At 57.4% G+C, this 22,341-nt stretch overlaps 1 protein-coding gene across 1 annotated transcript in view; it reads left to right on the forward strand.

Annotated features, from left to right (window-relative positions):
• The window catches only part of SRRM3 (serine/arginine repetitive matrix 3), a 38,382-nt gene that overhangs the window by 7,971 nt on the left and 8,070 nt on the right, over positions 1–22,341 (forward strand). Inside the window, 9 exon segments of the mRNA XM_049639383.1 lie at positions 7,694–7,822; positions 7,923–8,003; positions 8,505–8,534; positions 8,993–9,055; positions 9,175–9,210; positions 11,024–11,074; positions 11,541–11,645; positions 11,999–12,176; positions 22,113–22,302. Of these exon segments, the coding sequence (XP_049495340.1) occupies positions 7,694–7,822; positions 7,923–8,003; positions 8,505–8,534; positions 8,993–9,055; positions 9,175–9,210; positions 11,024–11,074; positions 11,541–11,645; positions 11,999–12,176; positions 22,113–22,302 (863 nt within the window).

The raw sequence follows: 22,341 nt of genomic DNA on the forward strand, positions 1-22,341 counted from the left end.
TGCAGCCGCCCTCAACTCACAGCACCCTCAGCCACTCCCGTGCCCTCCCTTCAGTGATGCCCATCCAGCCCCCTGCCCCCTACCCCCACCAAGAGCAGGATAGCACCTCTCTTCTCTTCCTAAAGCTCCTGAGAGCCGGATCCTCCTGCTGCTGCCCGCACCACCTCCAGACTCGGAGGTCCTGGCTTTCCCACTTGTGCCCCCTCAAATCACCCCAGCGCTTTTCTGGAAAATCACCCTCCTCTACACAGTGCAAGGGACAGAGGCCTGTGTGGACTCTCCTGCCACTTTCCCTGGCCCTTCCAGCAAGAAGCCTGCCCTTCTCCCCTCTCCCAGGCTCCTTCCTTCCTTCCTTTTTTATTTTAATGTTTATTTATTTTTGAGAGAGAGAGAGAGAGAGAGCACGCACACGCACCGCCCGCTCGCTCGTGAGCAGGGGAGGGGCAGAGAGAAGGGGAGAGAGGATCTGAAGCGGGCTCCATACTGATAGCAGAGAGCCTGATGTGGGCCTCGAACGCACAAACCACGAGATCATGACCTGAGCCAAACAAAGTTGGACACTTAACTGACTGAGCCACCCAGGTGCCTCCCAGGCTCCTTCCTTTTCATTGAATTCCCCGTCCTTCCTCAGCTCTGCTTCCTCCTCTGGCCACTGTCCCACGTCTTTCTCTCCTTTTTCAATCGAATTTCTGTGGACCATGAGGCACGTGTTGCCCCTACTTCCTTAGGCCATGCAGCCGTGGTGGGCTGCCGCCCCAATCCCTGGGACCTGCTGACACCAAGGCCTCCAGAGTCCTACTTCCCGTGGCCCGTGCTTCTCGGCAGGTCTGGCCTCTCTCTAGTCGGGGCCACCACTATGCTTCCCCTTCTGGAAGCCTGCTTTTCCCCTGGCTTCAGTGTTTCCTCCTGCCTCCCCTGGTGGCTCTCTCCGTCTCCCTTTGCCCCTGCCCTCCTCCCGGATGTTGGGCCTTTCCTTCTGCCTTCCCTCTTCTCCCTGGGGAGGGAGGGATCTCACCTGTTCCCCTGCTGAGATGCTTCCTGTCAGGGGGTGCTCTCAAGTCTTTGCCAGGAGTCTTGATCATATCTTCCCCTGTAAGAACCAGGATGCACTGGGAAATTCACCAGCGTGTCCATCATCAGAAGAAATGTCCTTGAGGGTCTGTGCTGGGTGTCCCCCCCCCCACCCTTCCCCGTGCTAGTGCTAGGAGCAGGGAGGAGAGGAGGGGAAGGGGGCCCCCCGCCCCCCCCCCCCCCAGTGGCAACACAAACCTGAAACCTGAAACCAGGAATCACCAGCAACCCCTGACAAGAAACACCAGGGCCGCTTGAACCACGAAGCCCTTGTGTGTGGTCAGTAGAGGAAGAGAGAGCGACAGGCTGGGGTGGTCAGTCAGGAAGGGTCCCTTGGAAGAGGCAGTGTCTGGAAGACTCGATGATCAGGGAGCACTCCTGCTTTGGAGGCAGAGAAGAGTGTAGACTAGGCTGGGTCCTGGGATTCCGCTAGCTAGCGTGTTAGAAGATGCTATCAGAAGACTGATCTTTATCCGTTTTGTTTACTGCTCTATCTCTGGTACCTAGAACACTGCAGCTCGCCCGATTTTCCCCAAAGCCTGGGTTTCCTCCTCTACGTGGGAAAAGGGATGGGGCCGGAAGGTTTCTTCTAGCTCAGGGAGCCAAAACGATGTGAAAATAGCACTCCAAACGGTGACTGAGGCAAGCTAAGGAGGCTGATGGTGGCCTGGATAACAACTCACAGGCTGGGAGGAGCCCGAGGCCCAAGGCAGAGAGGTGACAGAGAGCTGGTGACCGATGGGTCGTGTGCCTTCCTGTGGACCTGGCATCAGACCGTGGATCTTCGCTTCCTAGCTCGGAGTCTGGGGTAGTGGAGGGAGAGGGTGGGCTCTGGTGTCAGACAGGTCACCTGTCCCAACCTCCAAGCTCCATGTTAACCCCCCGGGCCCTGGATCCCAGCTCGACCACACCCCGGCTGTGTGACTTGGGCACATCCTTGACTTCTCTGGGCCTTTGCTTCTTTACTTATAAAAGGGACCACTCGGCAATCTCTGTGCTCATGCCTCTGGCTTCCTGACCCCGATACCCCAACCCCCTCATGGACTGGATTTTGAGACATGGAGAAATCCAGTGCCCTCTTAGAGGGAGGTGACAATGCCAGAGCCAGTAGAATGTCACCTCTCAGGAGGAAGAGAGGAGGGATATCTGATTTTAACCCTCCATAGACTGTAAGAGCCTATGGTACCTCCCCTTCAGGAAAAGGGTCTTAAAGGGGCAGGATCACTCCCAGTGATCTTAAGTTAATCTACCAGTTTGAGTGACAGTCTCTTGAGACAGACCGCCAGGACACCATATTGCTGCAGTACCTGGACTGGATTCCATAGACGGTGGCAGCCGGTGGAAGGTTTGAGGGAGGTGTGATGTGGTCAGACAGGTGTTTGGGGACGTTCTTCTTGGAAAGAGGAATCAGAAGGGTGACAGGCGGGGAGAACCGTGGGGCAGCTGGCATGGTAATCTGGAAGCCAGATGACAGACAGGAGTCAGGTCCCAGAGACATTGAGAGAGGACACGCCTTTGTCCTTGCAAACCGATTGATGTTGGGAGCCTATCTTACCCCCGAAACCCTCTGTGGTTCCCCACCATCCATGCAGCCCTGGACGCCCTGGCCTCCTGCTGAAGGGTCTCCACACTCTCAACCCAGCCCGGTTCCCCGCTCCCAGCCTCAGGCAGCAGCCAGCCCGACCTGCTGTTCCCAGGTGCATGCCTTTGCTCACCCTGGGCCGTCGGTCTGGAACACCCTGGGCCCCTCTGCACTGGTTCTAATTCACCCCATCATTCAGGGCTGCCTCTAAAAACCACTCCACCAACATTCCCGGGATAAAAGTAAACCGTTTTCCTCTTTGGAATCCACACAATCCTTTCTTACTTCTCGTGGTTGCTCTCAGTTCTATTTTGTTTTCTCCCTCGCTCTAATAGACAAGCTTTAAGAATAATTGTTTTCCTAGTTATGTAACATAAAAAAAAATGCTCGGGAGAGAGGGTTTCTGGAAAACAATATTCATAAGCTACTCCCTAACACAGTGAGCAAATTCCAGTCTTTTTTTTTTTTCCTGTGCATCCGGTTTGCTGCATAGTGCGACATCTCTGTGCCTCATTGTTTTATCTATAAGATGGGAATTTTCATGACGGTACCTATGTCACAGAGCGGTTTGAGCATTAAATGATTAAATGAGATAAATACAGACACAGTGCTTAGAATCGTGCCTGACAATACGCCCCCATGCACTGTGTGGAGCAAGGGGAGGGGCCTCAGGCCTGACTCATCCCTGTTCCCGCCACCTGTCCTGCCATCCTGTTCATCCCTGTTCCTGCCACCGCTGCCCCTGTCCCAGGCCCCAGGCAGACCTGGCATGCCGGCTGAGTGAATGAGCTGAGAAAGCAGACCCTTTGCCTGGAATCCTCCCCTCCTCCGTCTGGACTCATTCATCTGTTGATTGGCCATTACGCTCTTGGCTAATGGGAAACAGAACCAGTTAATGAGAGAAGCTGCTGGCATGAGGAAGAGCGTGTGACAGGCAGTCTTTACTCAGGTCAGAGTCCTGGCCGTGGCGGCCAGTCCAACACATGTCCTGTGCGGTGAGGACCCTTGGTCCGTTCGTTCTTGGTCTCTCATCACTAGACCCAGACTGTTTGGCTGGCTTTGCTCAGCTCTGTGGGGGCTGGGTTCATTGTATCACAGGGGAGTAACGCCTCCCGGACCTATTCCACAGATGTGGTGAGGAGTCAACTAGATGACAAACTCGAATTTAAGGGCAGGAAGTACTAGGGGCACCTGGGTGGCTCAGCTGATTAAGCATCAGACTCTTGATTTTGGCTCAGGTCATGATCTCACATTTCGTGAGTTCGAGCCCCACATGGGGCTCTGTGTTGACAGTGCAGAGCCTGCTTGGGATTCTTCTCCCTCTCTCTGTCCCTCTCCTGCTCACGTACAGTTGCGTGCATGCTCTCTCTCTCTCAAAATAAATAAATAAACCTAAAAAAAAAAAGAGTAAGGGGGTACCTGGGTGGCTCAGTTGGTTAAGCGTCTGACTTCAGCTCAGGTCATGATCTCGAGGTTTGTGAGTTTGAGCCCCACGTCAGGCTCTGTGCTGACAGCTCAGAGCCTGGAGCCTGCTTCAGATTCTGTGTCTCCCTCTCTCTCTGCCCCTCCCCTGCTCACACTCTGTCTCTCTCTCTCTCTCTCTCAAAAATGAATAAACTTTTAAAAAATTTTTAAAAAAGAGCAGGAAGTGCTACACAAATCTAGAACTCCATGCATATCTAGAACTCCGTGCATACACCCACAACTGTGTCTATAAAGTAGAGGCCAGGGCTGAGCTAACATCTGCAGCAGGGGCTGGCCAGTGAAGTCAAGGCCTGTCCTATTTGCACATGAATTCTCAAAGCCAATTGCATAAGTGAACTTGTATCCTTTAGTCAAAAGTTCCAAAACCAAAGAGGATGTTCCTTTCCTTCTCTGGGCCTCAGTTTTCTCATCTGTAAAATGGGGAGGTACAATTTCTCTAAATCAGGTAGTGACTCTGATTGGGATTTGTGGACATTCGAGGGCAATCGAAACATTAGAGAACATTATTGTTGGTGATATTATCATCCAGGAAAGGCAGGCTAGGAGAACACAGGGTTCTAGCTTTGGGAGATCCTGAAAAACAGATGTGCTGATATCAGCTGCACAGAGTCAGCAAGAGAAGCGTCAGCCTAGGCCCTTTTATACCCCTGGAACCTGCAGGACACAGAGGTTCTGGAACCAGAAGGTTCTGAGACCTGTGCCCCTCCCTGAGCCCACTACTCAATGCCCTGTGCTTGTACCTTCAATGCTCCCAGCAGCCGAGAGCCCAAGTAAATCTCTCGGAAGGGACCACAGAGTGAGAAAGGCCAGCTGAGAAGTCTCCAGGGAGGGAGAATACAGAAGTTCTGTCCCCAGGACAGAGGAAGAAAGATGTCTGTAGGGGTGCAGCCGGCAGAGCGGGAGGGCACAGTGTGGGAAAGGAGGAGTTTGGATGTTACAGGCAAAAAAGGATCCCTGCCCAGGGCAGTGCCCAGACGGAGCTGTTTTATTTTGTAAATAACCTTTATCACATTATCGTCAGGATAGACTCCGGAGCTCCCTCCTGCCATTGGCTCACCCACAGTGTTTGAGGTGCCCTTAAGTTTTGCCAAAGATGGTGTTTATGTGTCAGGCATTTGTGCGGCTGAGGGCTGTGTGGGGGTGACACCGTCAGGGTAGGGGACAGTGGTGGGGGGGTGGCGCACGGGACAGGCCGAAGAGCTGGAGATTTCAGGAACAGGAAGGAGGCCACTGGCTTCAGGAAGAGGAATGTGGGGAAGAGCAGAGAGGTTTGAATGGAGGGGTATGGGGATGTTTGGCTCTGTGGGGTGCAGGGGGAATGACGTGAAGCCCCCCCCCCTTCCGTCACCCCAGAGAAACCTCTCACACTACCCGTGTGACTTCAGGGTTGCCCCGGGCCAGGTCAGGGTTTAGGAACCAAACAGCATTCTTGATACTGGCCTCCAGGCTAGCTAACACTGTCAGATTTGGGTTACATTCTTTTTTTGTTTTTGTTTTTTTAAGTTTATTTTAAGATAGGGAGAGAGAGAAAGAACAGAGGAGGGAGGGAGGGAGAGAGAGAGAGAGAGAGAGAGAGAGAGAATGAATCCCAAGCAGGCCCCTCGCTGTCAGTGCAAAGCCCAATGCAGGGCTCGAACTCACAAACTGTGAGATCATGACCTGAACCAAAACTAAGTCAAAACACTTAGCCTACTGAGCCACCCAGGCTCCCCAATTCTTTTTTTTTTTTATACAAGATCAGTTCTTTATTTTATTTTTTTTTAGTTTTTTGTTTTATTTTTGAGAGAGAGAAACAGAGTGTGAGCAGGGGAGGGGCAGAGAGAAAGGGAGACATAGGATCCTAAGCAGGCTCCAGGCTCTGAGCTGTCAGCACAGAGCCTGACAAGGGGCTCGAACTCACGAGCTGTGGATCATGACCTGAGCTGAAGTCAGACGCTTAACCAACTGAGCCACCCAGGTGCCCTACAAAATCAGTTCTTCAAAGAACAGATTAGTGGGTGCTCTCCTAGAGATTTGCTCCTGGAAATTCTTTCACCTTGTAGCTGTGGGGAGAAGGTGAGGGTGCATTAGTGTCTGACAGGGGTCCCTCTAACAGTGGCAACCATGTGTGGGACGACCATCTGGGGCCAGGCCTGTCACTCATGTCAGGAGCTTCATAGAGCGAATCTCACTTAATCCTCTCCTCAGCTGGGATATTCTTTTCGGGCTTGTGGAGATAAAGGCCTGGGGACTCAGTGAGCATGGTCATGCCTGGATTGAGACCTGTCTGTGTGAATCCAAAGCTCGTGTCATGTCCTTAATGCTCTGCCACCCCCAGTGCTGGCCTGCCTTGCTCCGGGCAGGGAAAGAGTGAGCCTGGCGAACAGCACCCAGGAGTGAGGGTAGTGGTACCCGAAGCAGGGCTGAGCCTCCATCTGGGAAAGGCACTGTCTGAGCCAGCAAGAAAGAATGGAAAGTGGGGAAGCCACCACCTTGAAGCCATTACCCTGGAGCTGGGCTTTGGAGGGCCGCTTCTGGGCTTGAAGAAGAAGTTGCACAGTACTGTTTCCCCCAGAGAATCCCCCAGCGGTCCTGTGACAGAGTTATCACGCTCCTCTCCGAGAAGGGGCTCAGAGAGGGGGGATGACAGGTACAAGTCACACAGGGACTCAGGGCCAGTGCACGATGAGGCCACGCCTGCGGCTTCAAAGCTCATGCTCTAGCCGCAAGCCCCGCTGCCTTTAGGAAGAGAGCATCCCTCGGCGAAGCGCCCGCAGGGAGCGAACATCTGTGGCGGAAGACGGCTGTGGGCTCCAGAGCCGGGAGCAGGGACGGGACGCTGCGGTCCCTGCTGAGCGCAGGGGAGGGCTCTGCAAGATAGATGGGGAGCCGCGGAGGCGGCGGAGTGCCGGGGCCCGCGCCGCTGCCACCGGGCGGTGATTGATGACAGCCCGGCAGCGGCAGCGGGAGAAGAGCAGCCGGGCCTCGGGAGGCTGCGGAGAGGAGGGCGAGGAGAGGCCATGAATATTTCAGAGCCGCGGCCGGGGCGGGGGGACCGGATGGGGGCGGGGAGGGAGGCGCTCGGCGGGGAGGGGGCTTGGGGACCAGGCCGGCGAGCGGGGTTAGGGAGCTAGGAGGGTGGGGAGAGCGGGGCTCACGAGAGGAAGGGGGGTTGCGGACGGGGAGTGGGCTGAGCGAGGGGCAGGGGGGTAGGGGTAGGACAGTGGGGCTCAGGGGCACAGGGATCGGTGAAAGGGGCTCTGTGCGGGAAAGGGGGGCTGGGGAGGGCAGAGGAGCACTATGAATGGGAGTGAGGGGCTCGGCGAGGGGAGGGGGCTCACTGAGAGGTGAGACCAAAGAAGGGGCCGAAGGGGCGGGAGGGCCCGGCTGAGGCCGGGTGTCTGCAAGGGAGGCGGCTCTTTGGGTCGCCCAGATCCCCGACTGACCTTCTAGGGGTCGGGGCCGCATCCCGCAGACCTTGCGGGAGGACCAGGCCTCGGGGCGCCGCCCTGAGAAAGGGGCAGGAGGAAGGCCCGGCCAGGGGGCGCGGGTGGTGAGCGTCCCTGTCGCCGGCAGCGTGGCGGAGACCCCGCGGCTGCTCGAGGGCGCGGAGCCGGGCCTGGAGTACGCGCCCTTGGACGAGGACGACGGCCCGGTGGACTGCGACTGCCCGGCCACCTGCTACCGCGGGCACCGGGGGTACAGGTCAGCGCCCGCCGCGGCGGGGAGGGGCGGGGGGAAGGGGGCCGGAGCCTCCCCTCCTCCCTCACCGCCCACCCCCAACCCCCCACCCCCTCTCACCCAGGACCAAGCACTGGTCCAGCAGCTCGGCGTCGCCCCCTCCCAAGAAGAAGAAGAAAAAGAAAGGCGGCCACCGGAGAAGCCGGTGAGAGCGCCGCCCGGCCGGAGGGGGCGGGAGGGGCACGGTGGGGTCCCCCAGGTGCGCACCCTTCTGCGGGCAGGAGACCCAAAGTTGCATTTGTGAGCCCCGCGCCTCGCCGCGACCCTTTGCCCTTACAGGATCCCGCCCCCTCACTGTGCGGGCCCCCAACGAAGGGCCCGCCCCCTCAGCAGGCTCCTCCCCCTCGCCGAGCCCCTCCCTTTCGCCCAGCCCCCTCCCCTTATTGGCACTCACCTACCCCAGAACTAGACACACTGATCCGGCCCCTGGGTCGACCCGCTAGACCCGCTCGCAGTCCCCCCTTCTCGCTCCCCCGGCGGTCCTGCACTCACCACCACAAGTGTGAGTGGCCTGGGGAGGAGGGGTTTAGGTGGGTCACATCTGTGGCTCCCCATCTGTGTGTCCCCCTCTCCTATCCCTTGCAGACTTCTGGAGCCCCAACTAACTCTGTCCAACTGTCTGTCCTTTTCTCTCCCTGGCCCTCAGCAAAAAGAGGAGACTGGACTCTGAGTGCAGGTCAGTATCACTGGTTACCAGGGGCGGGGCGGGGGGGCGGGGGGGGGGACAGGAGTGGGGATGTCTGTGGGTGGGCAAGACTCCAAGACCATCCCCCAGAGGCAGGAGGCCTGCCACATCAGGCCCTGGACACTGCCAATGTGCCAGCTGTGCCCACGGAGGCCAGAAATCCCACCATTGGAGCCTCTAACATTTGGGTTTGAAACAGCCCTCACTCAAAATGCCAAGGAGGCTGAAGGGTGGCTAGGGGACAACACAGGCAGCTCCATCACCTACCTTAGGGACCTTGCTGGCCCTCAGGGCCTCGGTTCGCTTTGTACAATGGGCAGCCGCTTTGTACAATGGGCAGCCGGCTTCAGCTAGATGCCCGAGACACCCAGGTTTCCCCAGCATTTCCAGCTGCCCCTCTCCGTCCCGGGCACCAGTTCACTAGAGCCTGCCCCACCCTGTGTCCGCAGCTGTGGGAGCTCCTCACCCCTGCGCAAGAAGAAGAAGAGTGTGAAAAAGCACCGAAGAGACAGGTACCTTCCCTCCCCTGGGGCCTCCTCTCACTCCTGTCGGCCCAGGACCATGGCTGTGCAGATCTGTGTCCCCAGGCCACCCCAGACAAGCTCAAGAGAACCCTTTTGTGGCCCTACAGGTCTGACTCTGGGTCCCGGAAGAAGAGACGACACAGGTGAGTGATGCCCTGCTAAGGATGTGGACAGAGGCTAGTGCCACCCCGCGCGGGGACCAAGGCCCAAGGGAAGCAGTGATGGGAGGGGATTGGTGAGGGTCTTCCCTTGTTCCATCCTCCCTCCGGGAAGGGACTCCTTCCGGGAGGCAGGCAGGGAAAGTTGGGGGTGGGGGGCGAGAAGGAAGGCCAATTGTTTGCAAAGCTTTCTGGTCCCATGAGTCAGCCTTAATGTCAGGAAGGGAGAAGCTCAAGACCCCACATTTGCAGGGAAAGGGCATCCATACAGAAGGAAAGCTCAGTGGGTGGGAGACAGGTGGGCGAGCTGTGGCTGTGGCTGGCAGTTGTGTCTGGAGGACAGGTGCCAGCCCCCAAAAAGACCTGACTGACAGGCCAAGGAGCTGGCCTCCAACCAGGCGGGGCTGGGAGCCAGCATGGGGCTCTGAGCAGGACAGAGATTGTTCAGGGTGGATTAGGGGAGGGGAGGGAGGAGGTGAAAGTCAAGAGCCCTGGCAGAGGCTGGAGTGGGGAAAGTAGAGAACTCAGCATGGAGGGAAGGAAGATGTAAGGCCGTCCCAGCCCCAGGGTGGGCATGAGAGCCAGAGGACCTCCCAGCAGCCCTGAAGAGGGACAGAATCCCCAGTCTCATTCCTGCAGTGGGAATTTACCGAGGGTCATTTGCCAGGTGGGGTAGGAGCCTAAATAAATAATCCTGAATCTCTAATTTCCCCAATTTCCCATCTTCCCTTCCTCTCTTCCCCACTTCTCAGGGGCCAGTATGGGCCCCTACTGCCCCCTAGTGGTCACCATCCATCTGCACAGATCCTCTGGCCAGCTCCCAGGAGTCCTGGGAAGGACCTAGAGACCACCTAGGCTAGAGCAGCTCCAGGTGGGGAGACTGAAGCCCAAAGCAAGCAACATGGGTTCTAGAACTAAAATCTTTGGCCTCCTGGGCCTGCCCCCACCCACTCTGCTCCTGTGAGAAACACATCCCAGTTTTTTCTTAGCATCACTTCATATTTGGTCAGAAAGAGGCATCTGTTCAGGAGTAGAAGCATCCAGCTGGAAATCTGGTGGCATCAGGGAGGGTGGGGCTAAGAGATCTACAGGGACCAGGGGTGCAGTGAGACCTTAGACACCTACTAGGAAACTTTTCAATCCTTTTGTCAAAGGTAGAAGGAGAACACTGTGGGGCCTGGCCCAAGGAGCTGGATGGGATGGGACTGTAGGGGGCAGGACTGGGTGGGATGGAAAGCTTTGGGAACAGCCCTTGATGAGAATCCAGAGGACTCAAATGCAGGGAGATCATGCCCAAGAGAAAGCATTTCTTTCCTAAACCCCCAGGGAGCTAGCCCAGAGTTGGGCCACTCTCTGAGGGGGCAGAGAGGCAGGAAGCCTGGGCTCTGCCCTAGAGAGCCCCATCTGAGGGGACCTGGGAACAGGGGACACAAATTAGGTGTGGAAGGGCCACCCCCACCACCATGACTCATAGAGGGGCCTGTCCTGAGACCGATTCCAGAAGGAAAGGACAAGTCAGCCTTCTGGGGTGGTGGACACATCGCTTATGGCACCCCCAGGAGGAGCAAGACTCCGGCCCAGATGGGCAGTGATCCTGGGAGAAGGAAGGAAGGAGGCTTGGCTGTGTGAAAAGGAACCAAAGCAGTGAGGTGGGATGAGCGAGTCCACACCAGCTGGGGTAGGGGTGGGGGGCTCAGATCCCAGACAGGAACAAATCTCAGCTCCCTCAGCTCCCTACCTAGGCACACCCCCTGCTGGGCTCAGGCCGAGCTGTCCCCTCAGCCTCTGCTTTCTGCAGATCTCGAAGCCCCAAGAGCAAAAGGAAAGAGAAGAACAAAGAGAGGAAGAGGTGAGAACCTGTCACCATTCTCTAGCTCCTCCGCCTCCCTCCACTCTTCCTCCACTCCGGCAAACCTGGCCTTCTAGAAGCACGGAATTGGGCCCTTGGAGATAGTTCGTTTGGTCCCCATTGCCCAGATGGAAAAATTGCGACCCAGAGAGGAAGCCAAGAGCCCCTGTGAGTCAGTGGCAGAGCCAGAACTGGAACGGGGGCCTCTTGCCTCCCAGTCCTGGGTTCTTTCAAACTCTGACTTTATTACTCCCCGCGTCCCTCACCCCCTAGTCGCAAGAGCACCAGCTGAGGAGCCAGTGAGGTCTTGGGGGTCCGGGCTGTCTAGAGAAGAGGGTGCTTTCTCCTAATTCCCACAAATGACCCACAGGGACTAGAGAGGCTATTTCTGTAGGGTACTATAGGGGGCGGGGTCCCCCGTGGGGCAGTCAGGCGGAACTTAGGTACTGGCTGGTTTCTCTCCCAGGCCACACGCGGAGTCCCCAGGTCGGAGGCCCCGTCGCCACAGCAGCGGCAGCTCCCAGAGCCCCTCCCTCTCCTCCCACTACAGCTATTCCAGATCACCCAGCAGGTAGGTCCTGGGCCCCTTCGAAAGGCTCCAGGGGACGTTCAGCTCGGTTCAGCTCTGCTGGGGGGTGGGGAGCTGCAGATCGAACCCTCCCAAGGGCTGGGGAAGAGGCTGGTGGGCAGAAGAGCAGTTGGTGGGTGGAAGTCTACCAGGAGGGTGCAGGTGCCCACCCTCCTGCAAATGGGCGAGGAAGAGCTTCCGGCCGCGGCTCTTGGAAGTCGAGGCAATAGGTGGGCCAGGGCCTTGCTCTCTAAATGCAAGTGAGAGGCAGGGGAAGGGGCAGCGGTTCCGCTCGCAGAGGGGGCGGTCCCACGCCGGCTGCCCGCCACGTCCCCTCCCCACGCCCCACCCCCCAGGCTGAGCCCCAAGCACCGAGATGACGGGCGGAAGACGGGCAGCCAGCGGTCCAGCGGGAGCCGGTCGCCTTCCCCGTCCGGCGGCAGCGGGTGGGGGTCGCCCCAGCAGAACGGCGGCAACAGACAGCGGAGCGGAGCGCACGGGGGCCGCCCCGGCTCGGCGCACAGCCCGCCAGATGTACGTACGCTTCGCTTTGCGGAGGGTTCCCGCGCCGTGCGGGCTGCGCCGCGCTGGGTGGGGTGTCACCGCCGGGCGGGGCGCGGTGAGTGTGTAAATGGGGGAGGGAGGCGCCGCTTCCCCCTCCCGGCTCGGCTCGGGAGCGGCCTGGAATGCTTGGTTGTTGCGCCCACCTGGCCCTAGTGTCGGGGCGAGGGGGGCCTGCAGGCTTGGGCCACCCTTGAGCTTGGCAAACTGATGGCCAGAGGGGGTTGACCACTGGGACTCCCAGCCAGTTGGGTAGAGAGCTGAGGAGAATCCGGGGTCTCCTGCCTCCCTCTCTCCAGGCATATTGGGGTGGGAGGGGCATGGACAATGCTAGGGGTCGCAGTCAGAAACCGGATTCAGAGACGGGGTCTCCCCTGGGCACCACTTAGGCCCTGAGCCTCCCTCTCCCTCTCCAAGCGCCCTCCCTCCCTCGACCCTCTCACTGGCCCCTCCCTCTCCCTCGAAGCCCTCCCCTTTCTCTGTCCCCATGCGGCCACCGAGCTGCATTTCTAAAGTCCCTTTTCCAAGGAGAGTGTGTCCTTTCCCCCAGGGACTGGCTGCCCACGTGTGGACAGATGTCTCAAACCTGCAGGCGCCCTTGTTCCCCGTGTTCCAACCTTCCTAAAGCACCTGCCAGTGTCCCCATTGCTCCCTCAGAGACTCCACACCAACACCTCCCAAAAACTGTTCCCACCCATCCTCCAAGAGGGGCCAGGACTCCTTGAGACCCACAAGCAGCTGTGGCGATGGCAGGGGCTGGCAGAACAGACAGGCTTCTCGGCCTTTCCCAGGTGGAGGGGCTAGGCTGGGCTGGGAAGGGGGGGGGGTTCTCCCAAGCCCCAGGGGAGCCCCACATCCCCTTGTATCCTTTGATCTCAGGGAGATGGGGCTGCAGTACTGGCAGGGGCATTGGGTGGGCAGGGGGACTTGGGGTGGACAGGCCTGCAGGTGCCCCCACCCCAGACCCTAAGGCTGCCTCCCAGCAGGGAGGGTGGGGGCTGCCCCTCCCCAGACCTCCGGTCTCAGCAGCAAACATGTCCGTGTTGGTCAGTTTCATTTTGATTTTTGGCTGTTTCCTTCACTCCCTTTATTTTCTCAAACACCCTTACCGCCAAGGCCTTAGTGAGGAAAGCCAAAGGCAGCAGACAAAAGGCTCTTGGCGTCAAGGTTAATTTTTGTTTAAGGACGTTACCTGTTTCAGGACTGCCCCACTTGGACAGGGTGCCAGGCGCCTGAGCTCCCAAGGGCCTGGCTGGGCCACATAGGGAGGATCACACCAGTGTCCCTGGATCTGTCCTGGGGGTGGAAGAGGACACACAAAGGTAGCTGAAGGCAGCCAGGACAGAGACAGTGGACAAACTCAGAAGAGAGTGTGCCCATCCCCCCACCACCATGGGCACAGAGCCCCCAAACACCTTCTCAGGGGAGCTTCTCATCCTCCTGGAAAGGCACAGAACGAAGCCAGGGCCAAAAGGAGGCTCCATCCCACTTCTGGTCCCTTCCCCTCCCTGAGCAGTAGGCCACCAAGAGCCCTGGACAGGTACAGACAAAATGGCCACAGCAACGAAGTAGACCCCAGGACAGAGCAACCAGGGAAGAGGGTGTAGCCTCCAGCCTTGGGGAGGGTGCCCTGTCGGCCGCACCCAAATCTTGACTGCCTCCCAGAATGGGATTCCATTTTGACATTGCTCTGGGAGCCTCCTGGGAGACGGCACTCTGTTACCCCTTTCACAAAGCATGTTCCCCAAATCCTCTCCCTTCCCTCGGGCCCTGCGAGATCTGGGACCTCAGGACATCCAGGCCTCTCACCTGCACCCTTCCAGGGAGGTGAGATGGGGGCGGGGGGGGGGGTGGTGTGTGTGTGGAGACTTTGCCAGTCACCAAAAATGTCTTTGGGGACAAGTACTGGGGGGCGGGGGTATTCTTGGACGCTACCTTAAAGAAAAAAAAAAAAAAAAAAAGAGAGAGAACAAACGGAAAAAAAGAAAAGCTCACCATTTTTAACCCCGTCTATGTTTTTGCTTGTTTTTTTAGCCTCCCATTTGAACCGTGGTAATATTGTGATTCCATTTTCCTGTTCAGTTGGCAAGGGAAGAGGGTGGGGAAGTTTATGTAACTTTTTCCTGTTTTGTTTTTGTTTGTATTTTCTTTCTTTTTCTCTTTTTTTTTTTTTTTTTCCTTTGGTAATGTACAGAAATGCAAACTATCTCTCTGGTTGTTTTTTTCTTTTTTTCTATCTTCTATGTTGCTCTAGAATTTTGCTTTTGTGCGTGTTACTGTGGGAGCCTCTCCTCCTAATGCAGAGATGGGTCCTGAATCTCAAGTGAACATTGACCATATACATATGTCTTTATACTTATTCTTTTTCCCTTTGTAACCAGAATTTAAAAGGGAAGATAACTCTTAAAAAATGACTCCCACGCCAGCAGCCCCTGCGAAATCTGCAGCGGCAGCCAATCAACTCCTCAACCCTAGGGCATGTGCTGGAAATGCCTCAGCTTTTAAATGAACAGAAGTGGCCCCCCCCCCGCCGTTCCTCCATGTCCCTGTCTCTAAGGAACGTTGGAGGGAAGCTGGGAGATGGGAGGAAGAGAGATATTTCCCAGGTCACCGGAGGAACATCCAGGGGCAGTGAGCACCCTATGGCTCCCCAGTTCCTTCTAGTATAAGATGGCTGGGGGAGACAGGGACAGGCTGCACAAGGCCTTCAGTGCCAGGCTCCAGATCCTAGAGGAGGGAGCTGTCCACACCTGTAGCCCAGGTGAGGGCTTCAGAGCCGGACATTCCCAGGCAAGACAAAAATCCTCATCTTGAGACAAAGGCCAGCTGGGTGCTGGCTCCCGCCACGGCTCTCTTGTTGTCCCATCCCAGGTCAGGATTAAACCCCCAAAGGGATTTCTGGGTTCTGCTATTTACTGCCAGGAGCTCAGAGAGGTCAAGTGACCGGCTCAAGGTCACACAGCTTTTTAGAGGTAGATCCAAAAGGAGACTCCAGCCCCCTCACCTCAAGACCACCAGCCAGTGGAGAGAGTGGCCAGTGGAAAAGCACACTCTGGGAGCCCTGAGTAAGGGGAGGAGGGCTTGGAGGTGGGTGCTGGTTGTCTCCGCTCCTGCCTTCCTCCTGGGGACCCCTTCGGATGTCCACGGCACACTCCCAGCTCTCAATTCCCTGGCACTGGGGCCCGCCCACACAGAGACCAGGGAATAGGTGGGCCCAGCATTAAGCAAACCCAACTCTATAAAACTGTCACTTCAGTGACTCAGGAAACCCTAAGCCCTCACAGTTCACACACATATGGGGACAGAAATAGTGAGGCAGAGAGGGAAGGGGGCCGCTCATGGTCACGTGATTTGGCGAAGGAGAAGTAAGATGCTGAGCCCAAGTGCCAGAAAAGGTGTGAGGTGTTTAAGGACTTAGAAGAAGGGCCCCCTGCCTTGGCTCCACCTGTCCCTGGCATTGGAAGTGTCAAGGGAAGCCTCTCCATTTGGTGAAGGTGACAGAGAAGGTTCCTGAGCCAGGCCCCCAGGCTCTCTCTGGCCTCCGCCTCTGGCTCAAATTTCATCACGAAATGGGCAGCCTAGGGTGACCCGAGAAGAGGTGTCCGTGGGACTGCCTCACCTGCTCCACCCCAGCCCCCCCCTCCTGCCCCCAGGAAAGAGCAGTAACCACAGCTGGGGGGGGGGGGGGCAGTCAGAATAGGAAGCAGCATCTTGGCATTTCTCCCAGGCCGAAGCCAGAAGGCAGGAGGGGTGGGTTTTGCTAAAATGACGCCTAAGCAGAGGGGGAAAGCAGTTGACCTGAGGCAGGATCAGGCCTCCAAACTGAATCTGTGGTTGCCTTCCCTTTTAAATGCACTGATCCCTTCACCCCATCTGTCCACTCTGCCTCATTGTAATAGCTTCTCTCTCTTTGTTCTGTCTGGGCCCGCCTCTCTCTATTGCCCTGCCTGTCTGTTTCCTTCTGCCTTTGTTTCTCTCTCTCTCTCTGCATCTCTCTGTCTCTGTCTCTCTCTCCATCTCTCCCCCCACATGGGCCTCTCTCCCCCTGCTGCCAGCCCCTCCTGAGCCCACCCTCTGGTTCTGCTTCCATCCGCTGCTTCCTGCATGCCCTCTGGAGGTTTTCTGTTGTTTAAAGAGTTAAGGAAAGCTTGGCTATTGGAGCCTGCGGGTTTAAACACAAAAAGAAAAAAAAAACAAACAAAAAAAGCAAACCAAAATGGCTGGGCAGGAGCCCCCTCCCACCCCTGGGACTAGACCGAAAGCCACCCTGGCTGCACATGCAGGTGCCAGTTCCCAAGGGGGAGCACAGCTTAGAGTCACCGTCTTCCCCCCCACCTTCTGCATTCCCAATGCGGAGATCTTCTTTTCTTTTTTATTATTGCATTCCTGTCCCTGACCACTGAGAAGGTAGGTATCCCGGCCCCGCTGTGCGCCCCGCTCGCTCCCATCTCCAGATAAGCCCCCTGCCACTCTGCTTGGTTTGAATGTGGTTTTCTTTCTCTCTCTCTTTCTCTCGATCTCGCTCTGGTTGGTTTTCTCTCCTTCCCTTTTCTTTCTTTACTTTAGTGACTCCTCATTTGTAACTTGCATTTTTTCTCCAAATGAGCTACGTACGAAAGCTGTGTTTCCTGGTTTGTCGTTTGGTTTTCTTGACTTTCCCCGACAACTTTTCTGGTTCATTTCCCCCCTCCTTTCCACCTTCCCTGCTCCTTCTTCTTCCTCTCCGACCCCACCTCCACCCCCACCCCTCCAAGCCCCGTCCCCCCACTCCCTCTCTTTCTCATTTTGTTGTCCGAATGCATTTCTGTGTGGTTAGCATTTCCAAGTTTGTGTTCTCCTCCTGAACTGTATATGCTGCGGTTGAGCCAATTTGATTTCTGTTGTCTGGAGTAGCTGCTAAGCCCCCCACCCCTCACCCCTGCCAGCCCCCGGGGCCCGTTTTGGCACTAAGCAGTGGTGGAGGAGCGTGTGCTGGCCTCTTGGCCTCCAGATCCTGGAAGAAGTTCTGGCTGAGGCCAAACCTGAGGAAAGAGCCCTGCCCCACCCTCCAGGGCCTGCTGGGCTCCCAAGGGTCCTGCCCTGGTGGCAGCTGGAGCTTTCAGGCAGGACCTACAGACTCTGGGGCAGCAGCTGGCACCAGGGCTGAACCTCACAGCTCCATCTTTTGGGTGTAATGGTCGTTGAACTTCAGGGGCCCAGTGAGCTGGCACTGGACTCAGAGGGCCTACTTAGTAAAGTTTCAGTGGGGCAATTTGGGGGATGAAGGGGACTCTCAGCTCACCCTCCCCCCTGCCTGGACCACTACTCAGCTCAGACAGGGTCTCCCTCTGCCCCCAGCATCGTTCCATCTTCTGAATTTGAGTTTAATGTGCAGAATGATTCGGAAAGGACAGTCAGTGAGAGCCAGGGTTCCCCAAGGTGTTGGAGCGGAACCGAGCTTAGGTCCTGAGACTTGCGACTCCCAGGCCAGTGCCCAATCCAGCCACGTTGGGGGCAGGTCCTCGGACCCCACCGCCCACCCCAGCTCTTTAAACTGTTTCCTGTCTCACCTGGGAGTAGCTGCAGAAGTTTGACATCCCAGCCCTTGTGAGGCATCAGTGGACCTCCGTCCTCAGCTCTGGAAAGAGAACGTCCGGCTCTTCACCCTCCTCGCCCCCCCCCCCCCCCCTGTTTGCCCCCGGGGGAGGGTGTGAGGAGCTCACCCACTCAGAATATTGCTCGGCTGTGAGTGGTGTTGGGAGGGCAGACAGGAAGTTGTTCAGGGAGAGAGAAATCACTCTGGGTCCCACGGGGAGACTGTCCCAGCCTGATGGGAGGAGTAGAGGACCTGATGTGACCAGGGACCCAGAAACGGGATCGCCAAATGCTGAGCTAGAGGGGTAGTTAGCTGAGCCCTGGGGGAGAGGGGGTGGAGCATCTCAGATGCTCACTGTTCTCGTCCTTAAGAATCCCGGGATGGGGCTGGCACATCATCTTTTGCCTTACTCTTTTCCATTGCCTTTTCCCTCCAAACATTTCTTACGTAAGCTAAAGAGAAGGTATCAGAGAGCAGAGGGGCTCCTGGAAGCCTGGAAGCCGGGCTCAGAGACAGGCGAGGTCCTCTGTGTTCACTGACTCATTCACTCACACACACACTCAGCCAGCATCCGCTGAGCCCTCCTCGGTGCCAGGTCCCGTGCTAGGTGTCCGTGCCTGGGTTTGAGGGAACTGGTTTGCGGCCCCCACCTATCAGGCTGGGGCACTGACAAAGGTCACTCAGAACAATTAGAGGGGAAAAGCCGAGCCAACAGGTGGGGAACTCTGCTCACCACAGTAGGCCTCACAGCCCTGCAGAGTCCATACTGAGAGAAGGCCCAAGGGTCTGTGGGATCACAGAGGAATGCACCTGTTTCAGGGTGAGGGTCAGGGGAGGCTTCCTGGAGGAGGTGGTCTTGATTGAGCACAGGGCCCATAGGCATTAGCCAGGCTGTGAGGGGGTGGTGAGGGCAGGGAAGGGGAAGAGGGAACAGGAGTCACAAAGAGCAGGCTTCTGGAGGAGATGTTTGGAGGTCCCTGGCCACAACAGTCCCGTCTAGCTATGAAATCCCATGGTGTCTGGACTGATTTCTCCCTCAGTTCCTGGGAAAAATGAGACCCGGCCAAGCTGAGGAGGGGGCTCTCACTCTGGCGGGACCATGGCGACCCTTTCTCCAGGGAGGTATGGGTGGATAAGAATGTGAGATTGGCCCAAGGAGTCTTCCCCCAGGGAAGGTGCTGTCTGCCGCCCTGCCCAGCAGCGCCTTCGTCCCGTCCTCTGCCATCCGGGCACGTGGCCATGCCCAGACCTTCCTGTGCTGCTCTGACCCCGTTCATCCGTGAGGGGACTGTGAGTCACTTGTGCTCTGAAAAGAACCTTTCGACTCCTATACAGGCGCCTCCCCCAGCAAAGACCCCAGTTATCCCCACTTTATTGATGGGGAAACTGAGGCCCCCAGAGTTAGATCACAGCAAACTCATATCAGGGCTGATTCCAGGTGTGCCACTTTTCCACTTACCATCATCTTAAGCTATGGCATTTGGCTTGGAGGAGGGGAGAGGGAGAAGGACTTGACTTCAAGGCACGCCAGGCAGGAAGCTTCCAGATAAGCACACGGGGTCTGGCACAGAGGTTTGGGCCTCAGTGGTTGCAGGCAGCAACGTGATGCAGGTGGGCGTCCACCCAACCCAGAGCCTTTTTGCTCCTAACAGTCCCACCACACGCCCAGCCCAACAGTGGGAAGTAGAGAGGACCCCCCCCCCCAGTGTCTGTGGGAAGGAACACTGGGGCCTTCAGTCTCCTTCCCCCACTGCTGGTCTGTCTCCTGGAGTCAGAGAAGCTGGCTCAGATCCAGAGTCTAAGCTGGAGCCAGGGTTCACAGCCAGGTCTTGACCCCCATGTTTACTATTCTGCCCGCTTGCCTGGCTGCACCCCCCCCCCCCATCAGAATAGCAAGCAAAGGCTTCTTTAGGGCGGGGTCCAGCGTTTCCTGGGTTTGGGTACTATGCCTTGGCCACCAGGGCCCCCACTCCCCTGCCTGGGATCTGTTCACTTTCCACTCTCAGACAACCCAGGAGATAGGAAAGAACTTGGAAATGTGAAGATTCTGGAGATTTTTCTCATTTGCCTCCTCTGGGGGCTTGGGAGCTGTAGGCGCTGGCCACCTGCTGGGGTGCGGGGGATATGTGTTAGGAGAGCCAAGTGTCTCCTGGTAATGTCTCTTGACTTTGGAGCTGCCATCTCAGAGGGGCCATGGCTCCTAGCCCAGGATGAGAGGTGAGCCGGTCATCAGGAGAGCTGGGGTGCTCAGATATCCACCCTGCCCACCTATGCCTGCCTGAGCCCCAAAGGGAGACACCAGGCTCTCCCAGGAGGCCTTTATGGCCCATTTGACTCTGGACAGCTGCTCTCACTTGCTATGGCTAGTGTTCATTGGCTGCTTCAGCCACCAATCAGAGCTGGCTGTGCCTTTCCTCCCATGGGACCGACTTCTTGGCTCTGCCTCCAAGCCCTGGCTGGATCCAGGCTTGCAAGGAAGGGCCTGGGCACCACCCCGCCTCCTGCAGGAAGCATAGGCCATGCCAAGGAAACCACGCTCCTTTCAGTCTCTGGCAGCAAGGTGCCCTGAGGGGTGGTAGGTAGCTGGTTTTGTTCTCCCATCCCAGGAGCCTGCCAAAAAAGCTTGGCCCAGACCCTGCCCCTCTTTGGCCCCGACCCTTGTAATGATTCCTTCTTCAGCAACGACATTGAGGCCCTACTAAATGCCAAGTTCTGCGATAAAAACTGAGGTTACGGAGCTGAATCCAACCGAAATTTCTGCCCTGGAGGTGCTTCGAAGTCAAGTTGGTGCTGGTGGTTGGGGGTGGGGTAGACAAGTGGAACCAACCGTTACCAGATAGACAGAAAGCTGGAAACCCAAGGACAAGAGGAGCGGTCTGTTCTGTGAGGGGAGGAGGATGGAGAGGGTGGTCAGGGGTACACAGAGAATCCTGGAGTATTTGCTCTGGTAGGGACATCAGGAAGCAGAGCCCAACCCTCTCGTTTTGGGGGTGGGGAAACTGAGGCCCAGAGTGGGGAAGTGACTTAGCCAGGGTCACTCAGTGAGGCAGAGGCAGGCTCTCAGACCCCTGGTTGCCAGCTAGGGCCCTTTTGATGGTACCAGGCTCCCTTTCTGGTTTTCTGTACCCCAACCCTTGTGTCCTAACTGCACTTTTGGAAGAACATTGGACATCTCTATCCAGCAGTCACCCAAGAGGTGCCTGCTCAGGCCCGAGGAGCCGGGCGCGGCCAGTCCTTCCTCCAGAGGCGGTGTGGCCTCCTCTCGGCCTAGAATGGGGTGGTTGCGTTTTTTTTTCTCTCTCTCTCTATCTCTCTTGCATTTTTGTGAATCTAATGATGAACTTACGCTACCACACTTTTCCCTTCTCTTACACACCTTACCTACTAAAGGAGGAAGTGCCACTTTATTGGTAAGTGGACGTTAACCAAGAGGGACTTAAAAAAAAAAAAATCAGAACTTAAAAAAAAAAAAAAAGGAAAGGAAAAGAAAAGAGAGAAACAGAAAGACAGTCGGGTGTTACTGACAGTTCCACAGGTCTCTGCAGGGCCGGAAAACAAAGAAAGAAAAATGTTAACAGAAAAAATGTCAGTTCCCCAGGAGTTCAGACATTGTTTTTGATTTTGGTATCTAATGACATTTGTGGATTTTGTTTTTTATTTCTGTTTTTCCTCCCTTTCTTCGGTTCAGTTTTGAGTTCAGTTGTCCCGCCCCGCCCCCACCCCCATCTGTGTGCCGTGTGCCCCTTCCATCCCCTCACCCACCCCCCACGCGCTGGGGGGGCCTGGCCTGGGGGGCTGGCCCCGGCCCGGCCTCCCGGTGCCCGCCCTCTCTCTACTCTCTGCCGGGATCGTCCGTCCCATCGGGGGGCAATGCCAGCCCCCGTGCCCGTCCTGGAGCCCCCTCCGTTTCAGCCCCCCTCCCCCCCACCGCTCCGTCCCTCTTGTGTTTTGCATGCCGAGAACCTTGCATGAGCTGCACTGTTGAGGCCAGAAGGTGGACACTCAGGAGAGGCAGAGGCAGGGCAGGCGCGGGGAACCGTGTGTGCGATGCTCCGGGACTGGCAGCCCCCGGCCTGGGCCCGGTGAAAGCCCCCTCTCCTTCTCTCCCCCCCCCCCCCCCCTCCGCTCTCTCCCCCCCCCGTCTCCGCCTTTTCTCTCTGCTTCTCTAACTTCCCCTGCTCCTTCTCCTCCGCCTCCGCCTCTCTCTCGGCTCTGGACTCTCTCGACCTCCTCGGTTTCCTCTGTCTCTGCGGGCATCTCTTCCGCCCCGTCTCTGTCTGCGCCCCCGTCCCCTCCACCCCCCTCCGTGCCCTCTCTGCCTCTCTCCCCGTCAGAAGCCCAGCTCGCCCTCGCCCAGGGCCCGCGACCAGGCGGAGGCCGGCGCAGCCACGCCGCCCGCGCGGGGCAAGGAGAGCCCGAGCCCGCGCTCGGCTCCGTCGTCGCAGGGCAGAGGAGGCCGCGCGGCGGGCGGGACGGCCAGGCGGCGGCGGCGGCGACGGCGGCGGCGGCGCTACCCGCCTTCGGGCGGGCCCCGTGTTTCACCTGGCTGGGCTTCTGACGGGG

This window comes from Panthera uncia, chromosome E3, assembly GCF_023721935.1.
Source record: "Panthera uncia isolate 11264 chromosome E3, Puncia_PCG_1.0, whole genome shotgun sequence".
Lineage (NCBI taxonomy): Eukaryota > Metazoa > Chordata > Mammalia > Carnivora > Felidae > Panthera > Panthera uncia.